The 24,648-nt window shown below is 39.1% G+C and overlaps 3 protein-coding genes across 6 annotated transcripts; 2 read left to right on the top strand and 1 right to left on the bottom strand.

The window, feature by feature from the left end:
• Window positions 1-5,257: 5,257 nt before the first annotated feature.
• On the top strand, window positions 5,258-13,092 carry LOC133731907 (pumilio homolog 2). The gene is made up of 9 exons (XM_062159354.1): window positions 5,258-6,451; window positions 7,926-9,511; window positions 9,600-9,741; window positions 9,831-9,938; window positions 10,512-10,724; window positions 10,815-10,925; window positions 11,442-11,636; window positions 12,092-12,266; window positions 12,555-13,092. The coding sequence occupies exons 1-9, from the start codon at window positions 5,762-5,764 to the stop codon at window positions 12,596-12,598; spliced, it is 3,264 nt and encodes a 1,087-aa protein (XP_062015338.1). The 5' UTR covers window positions 5,258-5,761; the 3' UTR covers window positions 12,599-13,092.
• Window positions 13,093-14,280: 1,188 nt separating this feature from the next.
• LOC133733193 (uncharacterized) lies at window positions 14,281-15,109 on the bottom strand. The gene is made up of 2 exons (XM_062160817.1): window positions 14,648-15,109; window positions 14,281-14,541 (listed from the first exon to the last, which is right to left on the bottom strand). Exons 1-2 carry the CDS (start codon window positions 15,002-15,004, stop codon window positions 14,368-14,370), a joined length of 531 nt encoding a protein of 176 aa, XP_062016801.1. The 5' UTR covers window positions 15,005-15,109; the 3' UTR covers window positions 14,281-14,367.
• Window positions 15,110-16,593: 1,484 nt separating this feature from the next.
• On the top strand, window positions 16,594-20,807 carry LOC133731908 (transcription factor PCL1-like). 4 transcript variants are annotated; one of them, XM_062159358.1, is made up of 2 exons: window positions 16,594-17,769; window positions 20,345-20,807. In XM_062159358.1, the coding sequence occupies exon 1, from the start codon at window positions 16,787-16,789 to the stop codon at window positions 17,744-17,746; it is 960 nt and encodes a 319-aa protein (XP_062015342.1). In that variant the 5' UTR covers window positions 16,594-16,786; the 3' UTR covers window positions 17,747-17,769; window positions 20,345-20,807. The 4 variants fall into 4 exon arrangements, with proteins under 4 accessions (XP_062015342.1, XP_062015341.1, XP_062015339.1 ...); XM_062159357.1 differs by lacking the exon at window positions 20,345-20,807 and adding an exon at window positions 18,283-18,675; XM_062159355.1 differs by lacking the exon at window positions 20,345-20,807 and adding an exon at window positions 20,000-20,300 and having other exon boundaries at window positions 16,595-17,769.
• Window positions 20,808-24,648: the final 3,841 nt, after the last annotated feature.

The raw sequence follows: 24,648 nt of genomic DNA, 5'->3' as shown, positions 1-24,648 counted from the left end.
AAAAAACACTCCTCCAGTTTCTCTCTCTCCACCTCCGGCCGACTGCATCGCCCCGCCGGTTTCGCCAGACCGCCTTCATCATCCTTCTGCCACCGTCGAGCCATGGATCACCACCCCTGCTCTCTCTCTCTCTCTCTCTCTCTCTCTCTCTCTCCACCTTCGGCCAACTGCATCGCCCCGCCGGTTTCCCCAGACCGCCTTCATCCTTTCGCCACCGTCGCGCTATGGATCACCACCCCAGCCAAACAACGCGTTCTCCAGATCGAATCCAAGAAACCAACCCAGATCGGCTTCGTCCAAGCAGAGCCCAACCGCGCCGCCACGACCATGGCACCCCCGAGCCGCCTCCTACCACACAACCCCAGACCCTTGCAGGCCGATCCTCTCTCTCTCTCTCTCTCTCTAAAATCGAGGAGCTTCTCTCTCTAAATCTCAATATGTTACGATTTGAGAGCTTGATATTTACAAAAGGACAAAACGGTCAAAAATTTTGAAGAAAACAGGCCCAACTCTTAGAGTTTTGGGTAAGTGGGCAATCTCTTAGAGTGTTTGGGTAAGTGGGGTTAATTAACCCCAAAATTGGGTAAATGATCATTTCCCCTATATTATATAATATTTACTGAAAGTCAGAGCTCCGAGGCCCCCGGAAGCCTGTGGCCTGAGACGGTTGCCTCAGTGGACAGCCCTCAGGGCCGGCTCTGTTTATCAAGGTTCTTGCACCTTATTAAACTATGATGCATCTTTTATTATTATTAATTTATAAGACTTGAATTTATTAGAAGAATATAAGTTTACACAAAGCAAGTCGGACTAAGCCTAAACTTGCACAAAGTGCAAAGCATTGAAAACATGAAAGGAAACTTAATGTTCTTGAGAATACAAGAAACGAAGCAACATAAAACCAACCTTGCAAATAGTCTACAGAGCTAGAAAACAACCTCATAATTTGCTAGCAATCTATGCAACACGATAAGTAGTACCTAAAGACGAATCTTAACTGTAAAGTCCTACAATGAAATTAGGAAGTGAAATCTACCAAATAAAACTAATAACTAGCACTAAACTCAATGAGCTTATCTACCAAAGCATTACCCTCGATCTCTATTAGTAGAAGTTACTTTAAACTGAATGGATTAGCATAATAGAAATTGAGCCAAGCTACCCCTAACCTCTATGGGATCAAATCAGGTGCTTTGAAATAATGCACGACAATGGATGAGTCAATTTCAAGCCAAATACAAGTCCAACATTTTGCCCAAACCACACTTAACTCTTTAATGACCACTGAAAATATTTCAACATCAACGGCACTATGAACTAAGATTCTATGAGCAAAACCACATTTAAATAAACTTACAAAGTCCCTGAAGATCCCTCCAAAACTCGCTACATGCAAACCTCTACATTTTTTTTTTCAACCCCACCCCTCCACACACTTGATGGGGCTCAAACACATGACCTCCTAAATGGAAAGTCATTGTCTTACCATCTCACCAAACACACACACCCTGTAGACCTCCACATGAACCATTAATATTTACTTTCAACCCGCAAATTGGTATCAACCTTGGTGGCTTAAGCCATTGTGGCTGGTATTAACTATGATGCATCTTGTTATAATTCACGATAAATTTGTATTTTTGTTAATGATGCCCGTGAGCTGTGATCTGTTGGTAAATTATACTTTCAAGATTTTAAAGGTCATGAGTTTGATTCTCATTGACATATATAAGAGTGGGTTAGTGGGATAAGAGGTTTCTTTCTATTAAAAAAATATATATATGTTAATGATATTTTTGTTTGGGTGTTTCTATTCATACCTCCTAATTTACTTTTTAGACCTTTGCTAATTTTTGTAAAAATTTAATCTCCATTATCTCCCTCTAACAAAAAAAATAATAAAAATTGAGCTCCTACTGTATCAAAGAAGTTAACCTACAATGGAATAAATTGAGCTCTTCTATCTATCAATTAACAATTAACCATCCTTGTTGTCGTTGAAGGTGAGAATTGATTCTTCAGCTCCTACTGTATCAAAGAAGTTAACCGGTAAATTGATAGTGGATGGTGAATGGTGTGGACGTTTGATCGTATGCAGATGTAAAAGGTAATATGCATACAAGGGCAAAATAAGAAGTTCAATGGTTTAAATTAAGAGATGGGGTTCAAATAGCAATTCAAGATGTATGAATAGAACCACTTTTTTTGTTTGGAAAATACTTCAGTACATTAATGTATCGATACATAAAGTAGACTAGGTTCAATACTAAGGTAGACTAGCTCGGTAGAAGGGTAGACTAACTCCATGCATGTCTACGGTCTACCCATGTACTGAGCTGGTCTACCTCTGTATTGAACTAGTCTACTTGATGTATCGGTACATTAATGTACTGTAGACGATCTCTTTTGTGTTTTCTCTTAAAAAAAAAAAGAAAAAAGAAAAAAAAAAAATCTTAAAATATCTTGGGCCTGTCTCATTTGAAAACATTGCCCAACACGTTATCCAGGGCCCAATCTATATGTTACCTAACTGCAGGGTTTTAGGGCCGTGCAGTCACCATCCATAGATGGCAATTTCCTATTAATTCAAAAACTTAAACTGAGAAAAAAGTATACACAGAGGCAGCAGAAGAGAACATTGTTAAAAAAAGAACAGAACAGAAGAGAACAGAGCAGAGAGAGAGCCCAGAAGAGAAAGAGATAATGTAATCAAAACTGATGCACACGTGGTTTTGGGCCATTCAATTCAAACTGAAACACAAATTTAGACCCAGAGAGGCAGAGACACAGCCTCTCTTAGATCCTCTTGTTCTAAATATAGCAATGGCTTTTAGATCCTCAACACCCGGTTGCTATTTGCTGACACACACTGACCTTTCCTATCGACGAGGGTTTTGCTCTATTTGGTATTCCAAACTGCTTACTTCAGAACCTGTCATCCTATCGTCTTTGGGTGCTATTGGCCTGTACTGCCACTTTCACCAATACTATTACTGAGGTTGTTTCTCTATTTCTCTGGAAGATAGGGACAGTTTTGTAACTTTCTTTATCGTTTTACTTTTAACTATAGGACACTTTTACCGGTTTGCTTAAGTTTTTTCACCCCCTACCTAATGAGTCAGTAGCACTCAAAAAGGGTGGGTTTCAATTTGTCATTAGAACATAAATGTTTGCGTAACTATTGTATGAAAATTTTCACCAAAAAAACTATTGTATGAAAATAACCGAATTAACCATGTTAGCTAAATTACTATCATACATCCATACCATACTGCATACATAAATGATTAGACTTGTATGATATATCAATAAAGGGCATCGTCCACCATGTTTATTTCACGACTAATGTGTCAACCGTTCTCAAATAAATGCACGAGATAGATTAACAAAGAGGGTGCTCAACTGGCTTCAAATTGTTGATCAAGACTTGAGCAATGTCATTGATAATAAGACTTATATCCACCAATTGTATGAGAAATTGAATAATCATGTTACATTGTTACTAGACAACCATGTGACAAGTACACATACATGTTGGATTACCATCACATGAACTAGGGTTTTGTATTTTTGACCTTTCATTGTGGAAAGCACCATTTTTATATGTTATATACAAAATTATAAAGTCACTCAATATATTTTAGTGATAATGAGGGAAACGTGTAACCATTACACAGCTTAAGAAACAATACTTAAGTACGTGTAATCACTTATAAATAAACAATATCAAGTCGGTCTATCTCTATCTACACCAAAGAAAACATGAGTATGACATTTCGAGTTTATGGTTTATCTTATATTCTTATACATAGTTTTCAGGCCATCCACGGTCACTATTATAAGTTATTTCAAGCAATTTTCACTCACAGATAACAATATCAACCATATTTTGTGAAGTAAAAATAAATTTTCATAAAAAGCAAAACACTCATAAAATATTGGAGTAGCCCGAAAATGTTCCCATGGTCAGCAGCTGATCAGGGATTGTGTGGTCACTTACGGACTTACCGTTCGATTTCAATCGGACGGTTGACAACTCTCACCACAGATCTCATCACTTAGCTGTCAACCGTCAGATTTCAATCGGACGGTGAGTGACCACACAATCCCTGATCAGCTGCTGACCAGAGAAACGAGACTGTGGAGTAGCTGACCAGGGGAACGAGACTGTGGAGTAGCCTATGAGATGAATGAAATGTGCATACCTTTCCTCCAACATGGGCCTCCAATACCTCAAAGTCTAGTTTAACAAGCATGATTTTGATCCTTTATACCTTAGCTAACTAACAAAGCACAATCAAGGATAGGTGACGTGCCCACCAACTTCCATCCCATCACAACAGATATCTGTGGAATTTATTTTGTTTGGTCAACAATGCCATGCACAGTAGGAAAGGACCAGGTACCATAGTAAATTTTGCAAACCTAGCCATTCAATCTCTGTTCGGTAACTTCTTGACAAAATGATTAAATTCAGTGACCCATTTCAATTACCTAATTAAACACAATATTGTTAATGTCTCCCTAAAAACTTACCCATTACACAATAAATCCCCATTATTGCTAATAAAAGTTCTAGCTTATACCCTGTCAGTTTTTTGCAAAAGGGTATTTTTTCTTTATAGTTAAAAGTAGGTTAATTGCTAATAGCCATGAACCTTTTGACCAACTATTTATTTGTCTTTTTTTTAGGAGAACTATTTATTTGTCATGCAGACAGATTTGTAACACTTTGATTAATATCTGAATTAGGGCAAAGCCCACCTTTTTAACCAAAACCAAAATGGAAATAGAGAAATTCTTTTCTCTATACAGAAGAATTTCTCACGAAAAAAGTACAAAACATGGCCAAGAAGTGAACCCAGAAAAAAATCTAAGATAGATACTGCTGCACCATAAAAAGTACACAAAATTGAAGAGAAACTGAGATTTTTACCATAAGTTTCTACTGTCCAGTAGCTCAGTTGTACTTGCCCTGTTTTCACTGGGCTTCTAATTTTAGGTTTTATACACAAGCAGCGAATCTATGGAGGTGACGTGGCAGTCACAGATTCTTCTAAAACTAAAACAAACATCATTTTCATTAATCATTATTATTCACAAAAAAAAAATTAATCAATTTTAATTCTTTTTGGTATTTTGTAAAAAACACCTCATGCCGTTATCACCCGGTCAATTAATCCCTATTTCCCAGGGAACCAAATAAAAAAATTCGTAAAAGGAAAAAAATCATATATTATTTTTTGTTATTACTTTCTTCTGTACTTTCTCTCTAACTATCTCTCACACTGTATTTAATCGGCTTTGTTGAACTGGAACAAAACCCTAACCAGGGTTCTTGTAAGAAGAAATCGCCGCCGTATTGATCTCCCGCCGTCACTTTCCCTTTTATTTCTATCTGACTCTTTCTTTTCATATCTGACGACTTCTCTAAGAGCTCAAGGTCACTCCTTTTCTGTTTCCCTCTAAATTTCACTTTCTCCACAGTTAATCCCCTTTTGTTTTCGCCATCTATGGGATTGAATTCTGGGGAAGGTAGTGTTTTTGTTAGCTCTGATTGTTTCTTTTGGGGCTGATCGTTTTTGGGTGGGTCAAGATATGAAGTGGGTTGTGGGAAATTTTGGGTTTTGATCAGTAAAGATGGAAGCTTTGAGGTTGTAAATAAGCTTTGGGGTTTTTTTTTTGTTTTTTTTTTTTTTTTTTAAGGGGTTTAGGGTTTGATTACTGGTGGTAGTGGGTAGTGAGTAGTTTAGGGTAGAGGATGTTGTCTGAATTGGGGAGAAGGCCAATGCTTGGAGGTAACGAGGGTTCGTTTGGGGATGAATTTGAGAAGGAGATTGGTATGTTGCTTAGGGAGCAGCGTCGGCAGGAGGCTGATGATCGTGAGAGTGACCTGAATATTTACAGGAGTGGGTCGGCGCCGCCGACTGTGGAGGGTTCTTTGAATGCGGTGGGAGGGTTGTTTGCAGGCGGTGGCGGTGGAGGTGGAGGTGGAGGTGGAGGTGGAGGAGGGGGTGTTGGCGGTGGTGGGGGTGCTGGGTCTGTTCTTTCGGAGTTTCCTGGAGCTAAGAATGGGAATGGGTTTGCGTCGGAGGAGGAGCTGAGGTCTGATCCAGCTTATCTGCAATACTATTACTCGAATGTGAATCTGAATCCGAGGCTTCCGCCTCCGTTGTTGTCGAAGGAGGATTGGAGGTATGCACAGAGGATGAAAGGAGGGAGTTCTGTTTTGGGTGGGATTGGGGACAGGAGGAAAGTGAACAGGGCTGATGATGCTAGTGGTGGGAGATCCATGTTTTCGATGCCGCCTGGTTTTAACTCGAGGAAACAAGAGAGTGAGGTGGAGCCGGACAAAGTGCGTGGCTCAGCGGAGTGGGGTGTTGATGGGCTAATTGGTTTGCCAGGTTTAGGACTTGGCAACAAGCAAAAAAGCCTTGCTGAAATCTTTCAGGTGATTTGCTTCTGCAATTGTGATTGATGTTCGCTATTTAGTGCACGTGTTGCTGAAGCCTTGCTTTCATAGTGTGCTATTGTATTTGTTGATAATGCTTTTCGCCACACTTTATGTTGTTTCTTGATTTACCCGTTTGACATTTATTATTGTTGTGCTTGATCTTCGATCTTTAGAACACGTGTTGCTGAAGTCTTTCTTTTTGTTTCGTAATATATACTTGCATTTGTTGATAATGCGTTGAGTATCACTTTATTTTTATTCCTTGAATTCCATCCTCTGATATTTATTGCTTCTGTTGTTGTGCTTGATGTTCATACTTGGTACACGTGTTACCGAATCTTCTTTGTTAGCGTATGCATGTCTTTGTTGAGAAGTTTTGAGTAACACTAGTAAATGTTCCTCGAATTGCCATTCTGACGTTTATTTCCGATTGATCTTTCAGATGAAAATAATGTATAATTTAGGTGAACATTGAGTTATGGGATTAAAATATTGCTCTGTGTTCAAAATGAAAGTTTTTTCTGGTTTTGACTGGGACCAAAATGGTCTTACATTGAATGCTCCTCTTAACCTCAGAGCTAGAACTTGACTGTCTACCTACCTTTTGCTCAACTCTTTTGAGAAGTAGAAATCTAGGAGGGTTATTGAGAAGTGAAAATTCTGTGACTTTATGTTTGAGACTCTGGTACATAAATTGAAAGCCTTTCAAAAATAAAGAGCTTTCTTTTTTATGGCTGCAAGTAAATCAAGATCTCTCTTCATGATTGTATCTTGGTTATGGCTGTGTAGTCTCACGTACCGTGGTCTCTCTCATACAATGCAACTATCCCTTATTCGTCTGCATCTCTCTTTCAGCTACATGCTCAAGTTTGTCAGCCTATGCCTTGGTTAACCTAACAAATGTTCCACGGAGCATAGTAGTATCACCACTTCCAATAAAAGTTGGGGCAACCCTATTGGCACTGGAACCCTGATTCTCTAATTTAACTTAGATGAGCGAACTTGATGAGTCTTTGGTTTAATTTAAGTACAATTTTTTCTTTTCTTTTTTGCAACCTCCAAACAAGAGTAGTAAACTGCAATCTAGAATGCCCAGCAAAATCCTTGTGTGGTTGTTGCCTTTAAATTATAAAATGATTACATGACCTCTACTATGTATGCATTAGCATTTTAGATTTTAAGATCAGTTTTCGTATCTTTCAAATTTACTTTAAAGTATTACTACACTCTTGTATGAAGATCCTTTAAGAAATATTGCTCACATGGAGCCTTTTCCTGAGGACATGATGACATAGTGATCAACTTTTCCAGTTTTGTGTTCTTGTTCGGTTCTTTGTTGTTGCCTGTGATTTTACTTATGGTCCTCATGGTTGATATACAACTGCTGTGCTGAGGCATTTGTTTTCCTTTTTCTTTTGTCCTGAATTTGTCTCTGTACTTGTATACTGATGTGCAAAGTGTGGTTGTGCAGGATGACTTGGGGCGTACGACTCCTGTTCCTGGGCTTCCTTCTCGTCCAGCGAGCCGTAATGCATTTGATGAAAATGTAGAGGGACTTGGTTCTGCTGAAGCAGACCTGGCTCATTTGCGCCGTGACTTGATGACATCTGATGCTCTACGATCTGGTGCAAATGGCCAGGGCATGTCTGCAGCCCAAAGCATGGGCCCACCTTCTTCATACTCCTATGCTGCAGCTCTAGGTGCTTCCTTGTCAAGAAGCACCACTCCTGATCCTCAAATTGTTGCTAGGGCTCCTAGTCCTTGCCTTACACCTATTGGAGGAGGAAGAGTTAGTGCTTCAGAAAAGAGAGGCATTTCTAGTCCAAGCTCCTTTAATGCTGTCTCATCTGGCATCAATGAGTCTGGAGATCTGGTAGCTGCCTTATCCAGCATGAATTTGTCTTCAAATGGTGTAATAGATGATGAGCACCATTTGCCATCACAGATCAAACAGGATGTTATTGATCACCAGAATTATCTCTTTGGTCTGCAAGGTGCTGATAGTCATGCCAAGCAACTTGCTTACTTAAAGAAGTCTGAATCTGGGAATATACATATGCCTTCTCCACAGTCGGCAAAAGGTTCGTACTTGGATTTGGGTAAGAGCAATGGGGGTGGGTCAGATCTGAACAACTCATCCCCTGACAGGCAAGTTGAGCTGCAAAAATCTGCTGTTCCTTCTAGTAACTTGTATAAAGGATCATCTGCATCGAATCTTAATGGTGGAGGTGGATTGCATAATCAGTATCAGCAAGTGGATAATGCAAATTCATCATTTTCTAACTATGGTTTAAGTGGCTACTCTATGAATCCAGCCTTGGCATCCATGGTGTCTAGCCAACTTGGTACTGGTAATCTGCCTCCTCTGTTTGAAAATGTTGCTGCAGCATCAGGTATGGTACCTCCTGGAATGGATTCAAGAGTACTTGGAGGAGGTTTGGCTTCTGGACCAAACCTAGCAGCTGCTGCATCTGATTCACATAATCTTGGTAGATTAGGGAGTCCGATTGCGGGGACTGGTCTCCAGGCGCCTTATGTTGATCCTATGTATCTTCAATACTTGAGGACATCAGAGTATGCTGCAGCACAGCTTGCTGCCCTGAATGATCCTTCTGTGGATAGGAACTACTTAGGTAATTCATACATGAATTTACTTGAACTTCAAAAGGCGTATCTTGGAGCCTTGCTGTCACCTCAGAAGTCGCAGTATGGTGTTGGTGTTCCCTTGGGGGGTAAGACTGGTGGTTCAAATCATCATGGTTATTATGGAAATCATGCCTTTGGCATGTCTTATCCAGGAAGTCCCATGGCAAGTCCCGTTATTCCCAACTCTCCAGTTGGCCCTGGTAGTCCAATGAGGCACAATGATCTTAATATGTGTTATCCTTCTGGGATGAGGAATTTGAATTTGGGTGGGAGTGTCATGGGACCATGGCATCTGGATGCTGGTTGTAACATAGATGAGACCTTTGCGTCATCACTCTTAGAAGAGTTTAAGAGCAACAAAGCCAAGTCTTTTGAACTTTCGGAAATCGGAGGGCATGTTGTGGAATTCAGGTATAAACTGCCAACACGTTTTTTGGTAATCCATCTTTATGGTTTATTATGGATTTTGGTTTTAATAGTTTTGCTTTTTTATGAGTAGTGCGGATCAATACGGGAGTCGGTTTATTCAACAAAAACTTGAAACAGCCACTACGGATGAGAAAAACATGGTTTACCAGGAAATCATGCCTCAAGCTCTCGCTCTAATGACTGATGTGTTTGGTAATTATGTGATTCAAAAGGTAAATAATTTTCCTATTTCATTCATACTTTTAGTTTGTTTTTACTTGTTAGCATATATTACATGTAACATTCGGATTTTTGTATTCAGTTTTTTGAGCACGGACTTCCATCTCAAAGAAGGGAATTGGCCAACAAGCTTTTTGGTCATGTGCTGACACTTAGCCTTCAAATGTATGGTTGTCGGGTGATACAGAAGGTACCAATAATTTGCTACTGTTGCTGTTGCTAGATTTTGCCCTGCATTTCCTTAAATTTGGATCTCTATTCCTCCTATTATAGTGTTGAACCAAGAACTAATAAGTCATTCATACTTAGTTTTTACACTCTTTGGACTTTGCTGTTTCTGTCCTTTTCTTTAGGTGTCCAAAAGGTAGTGTAATCTTTAGTTCATAGGAACCTGAATTTAATTTTTCAGAATGAAGGATTCTGTCATCTTAATCTAATTCTGAGGAAAATGCGCGAGTCATCTTACATTTTGTTTCAGATGTGAATGATACTGCCTTTGTTCAATCTTGTCTTCCATCAATGACTAAAGTTTATTTAGTTACAGCAGTCTCCTAGAGAAAAGTGAGATACAGTGGGTTATTTTTTGTTATTATATTACAATTTCCTTGATAAAATTGATTTCTAAAGTTACTTAAATTTTCAAGGTCATTTTCGTCAGATTTTTTTTTTTTTGGGTTCACAAGGGGTCTTCTCTTAAATAATAGTATAAATACAACGGTTGCTATGGTATATTCCAGTATAAATGGTTTTACTAAATGTTCAGGCAATAGAAGTTGTTGATCTGGACCAGAAGATCAAAATGGTCGAAGAACTTGACGGCCATGTCATGCGCTGTGTGCGTGACCAGAATGGGAACCATGTCATTCAGAAGTGTATTGAATGTGTCCCTGAAGAGGCCATTCGTTTTATAGTCTCAACGTTTTTTGATCAAGTTGTGACCCTTTCCACTCATCCATATGGGTGTCGTGTGATACAGGTAGAGAGACTTCTTTCTCTTTTGTTTCTGTGTTTGTGTAACTTCTTTTTAACAAGCTGAATAATGTATAACAATGTTCTCATGTGGCAGAGAGTGCTTGAGCACTGCAATGACCAGAATACTCAGAGCAAAGTTATGGATGAGATTTTAGGAGCTGTTAGCATGCTGGCACAAGATCAGTATGGCAATTATGTTGTTCAGGTTCATAATTTTCCTTGAATATACTCTTGTGCTGAAAGAACCTTTATGGACTTTTGTTTGGTCACAGTTGTCATTTGTTTTTATGATTTTTGCTTTGATATGTGGTGTTTTGATTTTCTTCTAATTATGGTTCAAGTTTGATGTCTAAAAGTCACCTAAACATTTCGTAGTCATGAAGTCTGAGCCTATATATTTGTATTGCCTTCAGTTTCATTACTGTATCTTTGTTAGCTAAGCAACAGAGTTCCATTACAGTATATTTTGTATTCAGTCTGCACCTGTTGAAACCATTTATTTGGTTTTCCTATTAGATGAAGTTCACCTTTTGTTTTCTTCTTCTTCACCCCAATATTTCACTTTGAAATTAATTGCAAATTATCAGCTTGTTGTTTATTGAGTTTGAAACCACAAACCTTGTGGCTTGTGTTAACATGTCAGCATATCCTTGTGTTAACATTCAAAGCTTCAAATTATGTATTGAATTTTCTTTGATGCTTTACCTTTCTCTATGAACAGCATGTACTGGAGCATGGAAAGTCACACGAGCGTTCTGCTATAATAAAGGAATTAGCTGGGAAGATAGTCCAAATGAGTCAACAGAAGTTTGCCTCTAATGTTGTAGAGAAATGCTTAGCTTTTGGTGGTCCTGCTGAAAGGGAATTACTAGTGAATGAGATGCTTGGCACTACTGATGAAAACGAGCCTCTTCAGGTTAGTCGTACTTCTGTTCTTATTACAAACTTCTATGTATTCATAAGAGTCATGGATTCATTGTCTCCCCAATAAAGGATAATTAAGGTGTGAAATAAGTAGAGGTAGGATTTTGTGGAATGTACTGGATTTTGGATTTGCAGAAATTCTCACCATGGGAAACTAGATTTAGAACCTTGTGCTTTGTAACCAGATGTGTTAAACCCTGAAATTTGGAACATTTGTCATTTGGGATTTAGTTTTTATATACATTAAGGGAATGAGTATACAATTAGAAACTTTTTTTTAATTATTTTTTTGAATACAATACAATGACACACTTAGGTTTCTGAGAATCCATGCTGGTATGCATGGTTCTGTATGCTGATTGCACCTTGACACACACACATAGATTTTTCTTTCTCGAATCTCGGCATGATGTCCCTTTAATTTGATTGATTGGCTTGTATGTACAGGCAATGATGAAAGATCAGTTTGCAAACTACGTTGTACAGAAAGTGTTGGAGACTTGTGATGACCAACAACGCGAGCTGATTCTTTCACGAATTAAAGTTCATTTGAATGCATTGAAGAAATACACTTACGGGAAGCATATCGTGGCTCGTGTAGAAAAACTTGTTGCTGCTGGGGGTACTTCTTCTTTTTCTCTTTGCCATTTAATTTTATAGCTATGCTCTATATTTTACGTAGAAGTATACACATTTGAAAATACACAAGGCAGATGTTTGCATTTCACTCCTATTCCATAGATATCAAATGAGTTCATGTATAATAACTGAACTGTTGACTTGATACTTTCATTCCATCACCCTTTAATTCTCGGTTATGAAATTTTTTTAAGGTGGAAATTCAGTTTATGGATTTTTTTTGGGTTGGTTTTTATAATATATTAATCCGTACTTGGTTAAATTGTTTCAGAAAGGAGAGTTGCTGCTGCTCAGTTGGCTCCTCACCCTGCTTAGGCGGCGTAGGAAAGAAAGTTGTTTGTACAGCTAACTGAGGCTAGTGTGTGTTTCCCTCTCTCCATCGTTCGTATCTAGAAGCTCCGACTCTTACCTATCTTTTTCAAGACAGGTATGAGGCAGGTTGGAAAATAAAGTTGTTGCTTTGTACTGGAAAACTGTACATTGTGTAGTTTAAAAGTTTATACATAGAGTCGAAGCTAGCTGAGGTTCAGATGTTGAATGTTCGCTCGCACCTGAGGCCCCTGCAAGAGGAGATAAATGCACTATACAAGTTTTTCTAAGGGTGTAAAAATGATTAATGGTGAGGTTAGTAGTCTATATGTTGACGTGACTGTACAAAAATGTTGCCATGTGGAGAGCTGTTCATGATTAGGCGAGGCCACAGTTTTTTATAATGTATGGTAATGACGTTGTTTTTTTTGTTCTTCTAATTACATAAAGTACAATTTTCTATCCGATCAAGTATAATGATCGAGGTGTTATCTTATGTATTTGCTGCTGTTTTTTAATGCATCAATGCTCTTTCTTCCACAAAACAGAGAAATTAATAATTCTCCCCTAAACTAGAATTTCGGCCCATTTTGAATCGCTTTGATCCAATCTTGGTGCTTTGTTATAAAAGTTTCCTTTTGAATGCTTTTCTTGATGTTCAATGGGATCTTCAGTTAATGTTTTTTCAAGGTGAGATAACTCCAGTTTATTTTGTTGCCTAGTCTATTTGAAGAAAACATAACAAAGACTGTGACTCTCTTTTGTACTTTCATGTTCAGTAGTGTTTTGCAGATGACTTTTGAGGTGAAAATTTTGGAGATTTTCAAATTGACCACTCATCTGCAGTAATCAAAATTGAACCAAAATTTTCAGGTCATGGATTTTTCTTTTAAATGGAATACATAAAATTTCGATGGAAACTTTGTTTTGATAGGTGTTGGAAGCATTAGCTTAGTGTTCAAAATTTATAAGCAAGACACACTTTTGTTCTTCACCTAAAAATCCACCGAACCTCTTCAAGGTTCCCGTCTCAAAATACGGGCTCTATTTAACTTCACACAACAAACATTCTGAAGGTGTTCGAAACTTCATACTGAAGACAACATCTGAGCAAAAACCTTGAGACCAAATTATATTAGCAATGATACTTGTTGATCTCCATGATCGAGACATAAAACTTTGCACTACTTGCATGAAACAAAATGAGTAGTGTTTTTTTTTTTTTTTTTTTGGATCGTCTACAGTACATTAATGTATCGATACATCAAGTAGACTATGTTCAATACAGATGTAGACTAGCTCAGTATATGGGTAGAAATGTATGGAGTTTTTTTTTCTTTTGACTTTGTCAAGGGGAACCGAAAGGCTTTCTAGGCCCAAGATAAATCCCTTCGGCCCATGTGAAATGCTCCAACTGTACATTGCAGCACAGTGCCTGACCACTTTGACAACTTCGGAGTTCGAACCTAGGTTGGGGAGCACACCCAACTAGGCAAGAACCACTATGCCACTTGCAATGGTTGAGTTGGTCTACCCTTATACCGAGCTAGTCTACATCTGTATTGAACTTAGTTTATTTGATGTATCGGTACATCAATGTACTGAAATATTTTCCTTTTTTTTTTTTTTATGCTCCCCTATTGCTTCTTGCATAACACTATTTTATACAAACTCTTGGCTCATCCACATTACTTTCAACTGTTTCGAAAACTTCATAATACAAATCAAGAGTTACAAAAACGTCGAAATGGTTACAGGAAGCAAGTGCCTACATTTTAATCATCTGCATCAAATTCAAACTCTTCAACCTTTTGTCCAAATCCCTTAGGCCCAGCTCTTGCTCTCAGTCTCCTCTTCTTTCCACCCTTCTTCTTGTTAGCTTCCTCTTCTTTCTCAAGCTTCTCCCTCTCCCTCTTCTGCAAGTAATCTGTCACACCTAGGTACACAACCTGAACCCAAAACCACCCAAATTCTCAAAACCCACAAAAGTTTTCAGTAATTTAAGCATTATGAACATGGTTTAATTGAGAAGGCAATCAAGTATTCTGAGTTTACCCCAATAGTGAGAATGGTGAGACCAACAAATGCAACAAAGAGAAGAACAGAAATGGTGACAGAGACACCATCATCACTAGTGGTGGCCACTATCTCCTGTGCAGTCTCAATTGGGTTTGCTTCTGAAGCCACAGATTCAACTGAGGTTGCATACGTTCTCCAAATTAGGGTGCTTCTCTGGTTGATATTCTCATGTGGGTTGTGGAAAGTTAAGGTCTTTTTGGTTGAAAAATTGGTTTGTGAGGGCAAAGGCAAAGAATTTGGTTTCTGGGTTCTGAGAAATTGGCAATGGTTTGGTTTGAGAATTGGGGGAAAAGTTGTTGGGGATAGAGATATGGATGTGGTAGCCATTCCCATTTGCTACCACTTTGTCTATCTCTCTCTAGCCTCTGTGAAGTGTGAGGGGGTAAACTCTTGGGTACTAGTCTAGTACACCATTGTAATGTGTTGTTCTGTTCAAATTTCTGTTGGGGATGGTTCATGAAAGGCCTATAACTAGTCCACTAGTAAAGGTGGATTGGGTCAACATTATTATGATCAATTTATAGGCCCAAAGTTTTATCCAAGGATGGGGCCCAAGACCTCAAGTAGCGTTTGCTTTTGTGTTGTTCTAGCAAAATTCTTTCCAATAAATTGCAAGAAAGATCATATTTTGGATAATAGGCGCCTAGGATGCTCGATTCTAAAACCCTAAAATTTCAGAGCTGGTCATTGGTGAACAACCTGTTTAGTCATCATGATAAACAATATAACAAGTTGATTTAAATCTGTCATATAATACAGCTTTATTTGCCATTTTATAAATGTTAATAATGAATTGGTATAATTTACATCGATAAAAATTATTACTGTAACATGATGAAGTTTTTCTTATACTTTTATGAAATTAATTAATTTTTTTTTTTTAACAATGTACAACACTAATTCAACTAGAACTCTAATTACTTTCTTACACTCAAAAAATTAAAAATAAACTTGATTGTGCGTTTGCCTGCTCGAGAATCTAGATAAAACTTGATGTATGGCCACTACAGAATTTTGATCATTTCAACAAGACAACAATGAAACAAACACTCCAATCAACAATTGCATTTATGCTTTTTTTTTTTTTTTTCCATCAATCCTTTATATGCATGATAGATGGGATGTAATTGGTACTTTTATTAATGTCTAGAGAAGAAAATGAAAATGATGTGATATATAATGACCTAATTAATATCAATGTGATACAACTACCGACAATTGAACACATGTGGACATGTGGTGTGGTACGTGACAAGTCACATCACCGCATATTTTTCTCAACATAGTCTCCTCCCTTCTGCACCGTACGTTCAGGCATCTCTGATAAAATCGTGCGTCTTCTAAAGCCTGGACCATGGAAGCCCAAAAAGTACCCAAACAAAACTGACAGCTGTCCACCAACATATCTCTTTCCCCCCCCCACTTGTTTAAACTTTAAAGTCGCAACCTTTATTACAAAAAGACCCCAAAATTCCAAAAGTCGGTTCTTTTCTATAAAACAAAATTATTCACTTCCCCCAAAATTACCAAACCGCCCTTCGAAAAGAGCAATCGCTTTGCTGACATGGACACCTCCATCAAATGACACACCTTTATTTGATTCTCAAACCCGCGCCCCTACCCGTCATTTCACATTCGGATAAACCCCACTCCCCAAACCCGAATTATGGAGACGTGTCTCCAATACCCGAGCGAGTAGAGATTCGTATCAAAAGGCCGCGAGTGGGCGAGTGAGATATTTTAAGAAAAGATCAAAAATATCTGGCTTAGTCCGTCCACGTAAGCAAGAGATTGAATCAGATTTTTGCACTTTTTCCAGACTTTTCCATCCCTTTGTAAAAGGTCTTTTTTTTTTTTTTTTTTTTTTTTTTTTTCTTCTCTCTAATTTTATTTCTCCTCCGAATCTCACGAAATATCTTTGTATGAAAATCGATTTGCTTCTTCTTGTTCTTGTTCTTGTTCTCAGTCTTCGTTTCTCCCCTGAATTTTCTCTCCAATCGGATCTCGATCCCGACACGATCCGAATCCGTGACCCGAAGAATTCGACCTCGCTGATGGTAGTAATAATCTGAGAAAAAAAGAAAAAGAAAAAAGAAGATAAGAGTTTGAGCTTGGATGGGAGAGGAGGTGAGGATGAGCGAGTACGAAGGAGGCGGCAGCGGCGGCGACGGCGACGGCGACGAGGAGAGGGTTTCGGAGTGGGAGGCCGGGCTTCCGACCGCCGATGATCTGACGCCGCTGTCTCAGCCGTTGATTCCGATGGACCTGGCGTCGGCGTTCAGTATCTCCCCGGAGCCGTGCCGCACGGTGGTGGACGTCAACCGCGCGTCGCAGAAGACGGTGTCGACGCTGCGTGGGGGAGCGCACTCGCAGGCGTATTCGTCGAACTACAAGTCGTTCGAGGAGAACAACAACCGCAGCGACGAGCCGATGGTGGTGGAGCTGGAAGAGACGGAGCCGTACGGCGGCGGGGAAGGATCCGATTCGAGGAAATCGAGGAGGGTTGATAGCCCCGAGGAGGCGGATTCGGCGCTCCGGATCGAGAATTCCTCGGGCGGCGGCGGAGGGGGCGGAGACGACCCGTCGGGTCGGGCGGTCAAGCGGCCGAGGCTGGTGTGGACCCCGCAGCTGCACAAGCGGTTCGTGGACGTGGTGGCCCACCTGGGGATCAAGAACGCGGTTCCCAAGACGATTATGCAGCTGATGAACGTGGAAGGATTGACGCGTGAGAATGTGGCCAGCCACTTGCAGAAGTACCGACTCTACTTGAAGAGGATGCAGGGCTTGTCCAACGAGGGCCCCTCCTCGTCCGACCCGCTTTTCGCCTCGACTCCGGTGCCGCAGAGTCTGCACGAGTCGGGTGGGAGCGGGTCGGGTCACAGACAGGGGCACATGCCCATCTCGATTCCCATGCCTTATCCGCCGGGCGCCATGATGGCTATGCCTAGTAGTTACATGGGGATGTCCGGCGGGTATCATGGGTTCGAGTCGCATCCTTCGTATAACATGATGCAGCAGCAGAAGTATGGTTCCATGGTGCCATACCCACCACATGTTGCTCCTAATGAGAAATGAAAAATCTTGCACATTAAACTCAGGTATGTAATAAGCTCGTACCGATTTCATTGCAGTAAAGTTTCTAGCTTTTATTGCTGTTTTAATTCATTGGATTAGATTCGGACTAATTGAATTGAAATTAGGACTCTCTTTGCTGCAAGATTAGAATTTGCTCATTCCACATGCTTAATTTATTTGATTGGTCTTGGTCTTGGCATGTGCAACTACAGTTATGACCGTACCTTTCTTTTAATAGTCCTAGAATCTGGACTGCACTGTGCAGTTAAGTATATGCTTCTCAGAAGAAAACTAAGCAAGACCAAGCACTTATTTGGAGCTTTAAATGATGATTTCCATTTGAGTCATTTGGCGTGCCATTGTAGCTGGCATCCTTTCTTTTCTTACTTGTTTACTGCTTTCAAGCTTAGGAAGGCTTTATAGCAGCTTCTCGGTTTTCTTGAGTCCTAGTTTCTTAACCGTGTATGATGCAGTTTTCTGTTGATAACTGCTTACAAATTTCAGGTTATTTATGGGATGTTTTTGTGTAGATTCAGAAGTTTGAACAAGTTGGCTGAAGCTAACTCGTGGAACTCAACCTGTAAGCTTGCTTGATTGGTAAACTTGAACCTGACAGGCACGGGAAGGGTTCTTAGGAATTATATGTAGACCTTTTAGAGGCATATTCCAATATCATTGTGGGTCTTGTATGAATCTGGGAATGTAACAAAACTTCCCTCTTTAATCGTATATATCTACCTCCCACTCACATGACTGGGGAGGTTCGATCCTAGTCTACGTAGTTGACAGCGAGGCATTGAGTAAATTCTTAACCTGTTACAAGTCTACATATGTTATTCTTCTTGTATCAATGAGGTATTAGACCTTTTTGTTTCCTGAATCAAAGGAAACGCTCAATAAAAGAAGAACAAATTTCAGTTGGCTGTCCCTCCATGCTGTGTTGAATGTTTTTATCACCTTCTGCTTCGTTCGTCGTGTTTTCAGGATTATGAACGTTTCTTTATTATCTCTGAATTTGGCAATTACTTCTGTCAACCTTTTTTTTTCTCCGTTGTCTATGCTTTTAGGAAAATGTAATAATTCCCGTGCAGCTTTTTGCTGGAACAATCCCTTTGTTAGTGCTAGTCGTATTATGTGTGCCTTTATGTCCACACTGTTGTTTCTAAATCTCCCTTTCTGATGTACAAGAGTAATTTCTGCACTGTTTAATATTTCAAAAGATCAGGGATGTAGTTCATGACTTGTGTACACTATGCCCAGCTGTTGCAACGTCACAATTTGTTTTCCTTTTGTCTTTTGTTTTTCTTTTTTTCCTCAAAGAAAGGATTTGAACAGTGAGTCAATACAGAAATCATGGCTACTAGTTGGCAGTATTTGTTTTTGTATACATGATGCTTTGAATCAATTTTCTCTTCATCGTAATTTGATACAGGAACTGGCTGTTAATTGTCATTCTTGCATCCAGTATCCTTTATGGTCTTTGTTTTTAGTGACAAAGTTTTGTATTCTTTTTGTTGAACTACACATAAATCCCAATCTATGTCACCTATTGAGTTCAGAAAGAGTGTTGAATCATCAGTAATAAGCAAGTCCTTTGGGATCAAAATATATTGGTCTAAAATAATTTTGATCCGTCACTTATGACTCATAATTGCAAAACATGATTGGTTAGTGCATCACAATCCTTTTGCCTTATACTACCCTAACATCTCCAATATGCTCACCATTTGCATTTAATCAAATTTAACCAAAGTTCATGTCATCTATTTGCTACTATTCTAATTCAATGGATGCTGGGAAGATTTAGGACACTTGAGACTCAAAGAAGAGGAAATATGAGCTTGTGATGGTTAGCTCCCAATTATAGTTACCAGTTGCAGTTACCCCTCAGTTTCGTGACTTTGTCGCCCAGTTTTTGCAGACCAGAGGGTGAGCAGGGATAGATGTAGTTGAAATATTGAACTTGGGTAAAAGTACAGAGAAGCTTTAGCAAAATACTATTACTGGAAAGTGTTTCCCATGAACTTTTAGGTGAAACTGTCCAAAACAATGGAAGATATGCATTCTGCTTCACTCTGTTTTATATGTAAGAGCATCATAATGGTTGGTTTGTAACAAGTTTCCTTCTCCCGATTAGAGCTCTAGTAATGTCAACATCGCTTGCAGTTCACTTGAAATACTTGGTTCCTTGTTATGATCTTTTCCTTGGACTTGAAATTGATGTAATTGAACCATTATGCACATAACTTGCAGATTGTTCCAAGATACTAGAGTTGGACTTCATCGGAAGAGTTGTAGCACCCTGCAACGGCGATAAGTGCTGAATTGCTTGTATCCATGGTGGCATATTGCGCTCCTAACTATTCATTGTTTAAAATAGGCTGCCACCCAAAATTATAATTGTTGTACTACTCAATAGATTGTGACTGAGCTCTTATTGTTTCTTCTTGTAAACTTGAGGCTGAAGTCTAGTTGATAAATAGACACTGAACAAACTTGGTCATGTGATTGGATCGGTTTCTGATGATCAATAACATATTAGCTTATTGTTATATCATAATTGGCTTATACTAGCTAATGCATTGGCATTCTCTGCAGTTTCTATTTTGAAACTAGTTACCTTTGAATGGTCACTTGTTGGAGGAAACTTGAAGAGGCTGAGCTTATAGTAGGTGGGGTTGAAGATGTGTTAAGAACTTGAGATCTAAAGAATAATTGTCTTTTATGTTTTATTATTTCCAACTGTATTATATGGGTATTTCGGCCATTAAGCCTCAATTTTTAGGAAAAATTTAAGAATAGTTGGAAATAAAGACTAGAGTTTAAAAATTTAGTGATGCTCTTAGGTCATGCAGTTCCAGTCAAAATAGTTGTTTTCTTTGATGTCTTTGCATCATCAACCCAGTATGTCGCACAGTTTTGCAGAACGAAATGAAATTTATAGAGTTGGCTTGGAATGTTGGATGCTTTTCTTCTTCACTCCATTATGAAACGCGATGGTCTCCAAGTTCTCTCTTTTTTTAGCCAGGAACACTATTTGAAGAAAATGGGCATATATCAGTGTCATCCCCAAGAAAATGAGTTCTTATAACAAGAATGGTATTTTTTCCCCTTTGGTCTCAAGTCTCAACTGTGATGATGGAGATGAAGTTTGCCGGGATTTATCTACAGTAAATCAAATTATTGCTAAATAAGATATTATTCAAGCTGCTGCAGGTTTTCTTATTCGCAATGAGCAAGGTATTCCTATTGTTGCTTCTGCTAAACATATCGGAAGTTCCCACATCCTTTGCGCTGAAGCTTTTGCCTTAAGAGCAGGATTACAAGCTACTTCTTTACATCAGTTTACCAAAATCAAAGTTGAAGATGACTCAAAGGTTCTTATAGATTGTCTCAATAATAGAACGAACACTCCTTGGCGAATTAGCACCCTAGTCCATGATATCAGGATCCTTGCAGCTCGGTTTCAGAGTATTGAATTCCGTCATATTTGCGTGAGGCAAACTTTGCTGCTGATGCCTTGCACATCTGGGACAACAAATTGATGTTGGCAACTGGAGCTCCAACTTTTCACCTTCGGTTTCTCAGGCTATTAAGTTTGATGTTCTTTCTTTAGGCTGTATTAGAGGTTTCTCCTTGTAATGCATTTTTTTTAACCATCGGAAAAAAAAAAAAAAATATTTGGTGGGGATATGATAAAAAGGTCCGCTGAAAGATGGAAATGATAAATAAGATCACTTTTGGTCAGGAAAAGACTTTTAAGGCCAGACATTTTTATAAATACATTTTGTATCCCGAAGCTGACGTAAGTAAAAATTTAAACTTTACTTTTTCCTTAGGATAACCTCTTCTAAGCCTTGGAATAAAAATAAACTAGCCTTCAACATGCTAGATTCATACACTGCTTAATGACTAATGTTAATACCAATCAGTCCACCTATATTACTTTCGTGTACGCTTACCCCCAAAAAGACAAACAGAAGGATTTTTGGGAGGAGTTAACTAGATTGAAATCTCCCAACAGAGAATGTTGGGCTCTTATGGGAGATTTTAACATCATTACTACTCTTGAGGAAAAACTTGGTGGAAACCAAGTAGTAACGAACTATATGCTACATTTTAACAATTTCCTCAACACTGTAGATCTTTTTTCTCTACGTGCTGCAGGTCTACCGTTTACTTGGACAAATAAACATGAGGATGATACTTTAATGTTTGAACACCTTGACAGAGTCTGTGTTAATGCTAACTTCATTAGCACGTTCCCGGATATGAAGCTGGAAAATCTTCCTATCATAGGGTTTGACCATGGGCCTATTTGCTTAACCTTAAGCAATGAAAGGAAGAGGAAAATTAGGCCATTCAAATTTGAGGCTATGTGGCTCTCCCATGAGGGATTTAAACCCATGGTTAACTCCATTTGGACACAGCAGTTTAATAATGATCCCTTGTTAAACTTTGTTACAATTGCAGGGCAGTTTGGTGTTAAGGCACGCGGGTGGAGCAAAACTACATTTGGAAATCTCTTTCGGAAGCTGGAGGAACTGAATGAACACAGTTATACTATTCAACAACAACTGATGGCTAACCCTTCTTCTATTTATTTAAAATGAACAGGATTTGCAAATCAGGAGGGAGCTTAAACAACTCTATAGTAATGAAGAGGTTTTTTGGGCTCAGAGGGCTAAAGCCAATTGGCTTTCCCTTGGTGATAGAAACACCAAGTTCTTCCAGGTCCAAGCCAATGTTAGGAAGAAATCAAATTGTATTACCAAGCTTAAAGATAATGCGGGCAACTGGGCTACTTCGTCAGCGGACATATCCGGGATTCTAATACAGGACTTTAAGAAAAGATTTCAATTGGACTATACCCCGAATGTGAACCATATTAATGATTTTCTTATCATTATTGAACCACACATTGATGTCAATGACAATTTGGTTTTAATGCAACTTGTTAAGTCTAATCTGTCTAGCATGCCTAACCATATTATGACTTGTTTCAGGTGCCCTAAGAATGTGACTAAGGAGATAGACAGGCAAGCCAAGGATTTTTTCTGGGGATCGGACACCAAATGCCCTCCGGTGGCGTGGGAGCAAATCTGTAGACCTAAATCCCTGGGGGGACTAGGAATCAGACCTGCTGGGTTTTTCAACAATGTTGCATTAGGGAAATTGGCCTAGAAGATTATCAATGATCAAGACAACTGGTGGGCTCAAATCATCAGGAAGAAATATATGAGAAAAGTCAATTTTTTTCAAGCGAAGTAAAAACAGAGGAATCCATGGTTTCGAATGGGATACTGGATACAAGACAGTTGATTCTCAAAGGTATGCGATGGATTCTAGGAAATGGAAGGGATATAAAGTTTTGGACTTTTAACTGGGCTTTGGATCATCCCTTAATAAGTTATATCCCACAAGAAAGGAGGCATTCAATCAACATCGAAGAAACTGTAGGGGATTACATCATCAATGAAGGTTGGAACAGGAATAAACTGGCTTCTGTTCTAAACAACCTTATTGTTAACCAGATTATGGGAATTCCCATTCCAATTTCAGAACAGCAGGATGAGTACGTTTGGGGTCCGACAGCTCAAGGTAAGTATTCTATTAAGTCCGCCACTTCGCTACAACTTTCAGATACACAAAAACATGATCAAATTGATCTCATTAACAAACTCTGGAAGCTAAACATTCAACCAAAAATTAAATTGTTTGGCTGACTGCTTATCCGCGGCAGGCTGAAAACTAGAGATAGGCTTTCAAAGTTTGGAGTTTTAGATGATAACACTTGCCCTCTTTGCCAAGAAGATAATGAAGCAGCGAATCACTTATTTGGTTACTGCAAATTTACTTCAGAAGTTTGGAAGCTGGCAAATGTTGATACCCCAGGAAACTGGGAAGAGGGTTACCTTAAGGTTTTTAAGGAACTCTTTTTGTTACAACACTACGATAATAATTTATTTTGCAAGGTTATAACTATTTGTTGACACATTTGGAAAGCGAGGAACGATGTTATCTTCCGGAATACATCTCCTAACCCGAGAATGGTCTCTATAGCTGCTGCTGCTATTGTGCTCAGCAGCTCAAACCACCTGGCCACAACTCGAAGGGCGCTGCCAAGCTCTCAACCAAACTTAATACATTGGCAGCCACCTTCCAGAGATTTTATTAAAATAAACTTTGATGGATTTGTTTGCTCGGACTCTGCTGCGGGGGGTTTTGTGTTACGAGATACAGATGGAAAGCCCTTGCTAGCGGCGGCTTGAAATTTGGGAAAGACCACGATACCGGTTGCAGAAGCCATCTCCTTGCGCAACAGTTTAGCTTGTGCTCGAGATAAAGGATACAGACGGGTCGAGGTTGAAGGGGACTCTAAGCTTGTCATTGATACGGTCACTGGAAACATCAACCTGCCTTGGAGACTGATCACTCTGTTAGAGATATAAAGGAAATTGCCTCTTGTTTTGATTCCGTTTCCTTTAAACATGTGTTTACGGAGGCAAATTTTGTAGCTGACGCAGTTGCAACTCTAGGACACACTATTACCTCTGAAGTTATTTGGTCTGGTAGATTTCCGACAGGTGCTTCTAGAGCCTTGATGTTTGATCGTGTAAACTCTGGATGTCCCAGAGGTTTTAGTATTTAATAGTATTTTATTTTTTTTCCAAAAAAACTAGCCTTCAACATGCCACAGTTTCACCTAACAGTCTCCTGCCTAATATATGGTTACTAAGACTGGCAGAATCACTTCTATTTGTTTCTAAAACAAAGCAAGAAAGGTTTCCTTTGAAGCAGCAAATTCTAAATTTTAACTTATGAGATAATAACAAAATCTTAAATTCTAATTAATAATTAACAGAAAATTAAGAACTTGACGAACTGGATGAGCAAATTGA

Source organism: Rosa rugosa, chromosome 2, assembly GCF_958449725.1.
Source record: "Rosa rugosa chromosome 2, drRosRugo1.1, whole genome shotgun sequence".
Lineage (NCBI taxonomy): Eukaryota > Viridiplantae > Streptophyta > Magnoliopsida > Rosales > Rosaceae > Rosa > Rosa rugosa.
Note: the sequence above shows the minus strand (reverse complement) of the source record. Positions and strands in the feature narration are given on the sequence as shown.

What these genes read in the sequence shown, in the direction of transcription:
- LOC133733193 (XM_062160817.1), bottom strand. Translation starts at nt 15,004, where the DNA reads ATGGGAATGGCTACCACATCCATATCTCTATCCCCAACAACTTTTCCC. An exon ending in TCACCATTCTCACTATTGGG is followed by an intron (nt 14,542 to 14,647) that starts GTAAACTCAGAA and finishes TTTTGGGTTCAG; the next exon opens with GTTGTGTACCTAGGTGTGAC.
- LOC133731908 (XM_062159358.1), top strand. Translation starts at nt 16,787, where the DNA reads ATGGGAGAGGAGGTGAGGATGAGCGAGTACGAAGGAGGCGGCAGCGGC.
- LOC133731907 (XM_062159354.1), top strand. Translation starts at nt 5,762, where the DNA reads ATGTTGTCTGAATTGGGGAGAAGGCCAATGCTTGGAGGTAACGAGGGT. An exon ending in GCCTTGCTGAAATCTTTCAG is followed by an intron (nt 6,452 to 7,925) that starts GTGATTTGCTTC and finishes GTGGTTGTGCAG; the next exon opens with GATGACTTGGGGCGTACGAC. An exon ending in GGGCATGTTGTGGAATTCAG is followed by an intron (nt 9,512 to 9,599) that starts GTATAAACTGCC and finishes TTTTATGAGTAG; the next exon opens with TGCGGATCAATACGGGAGTC.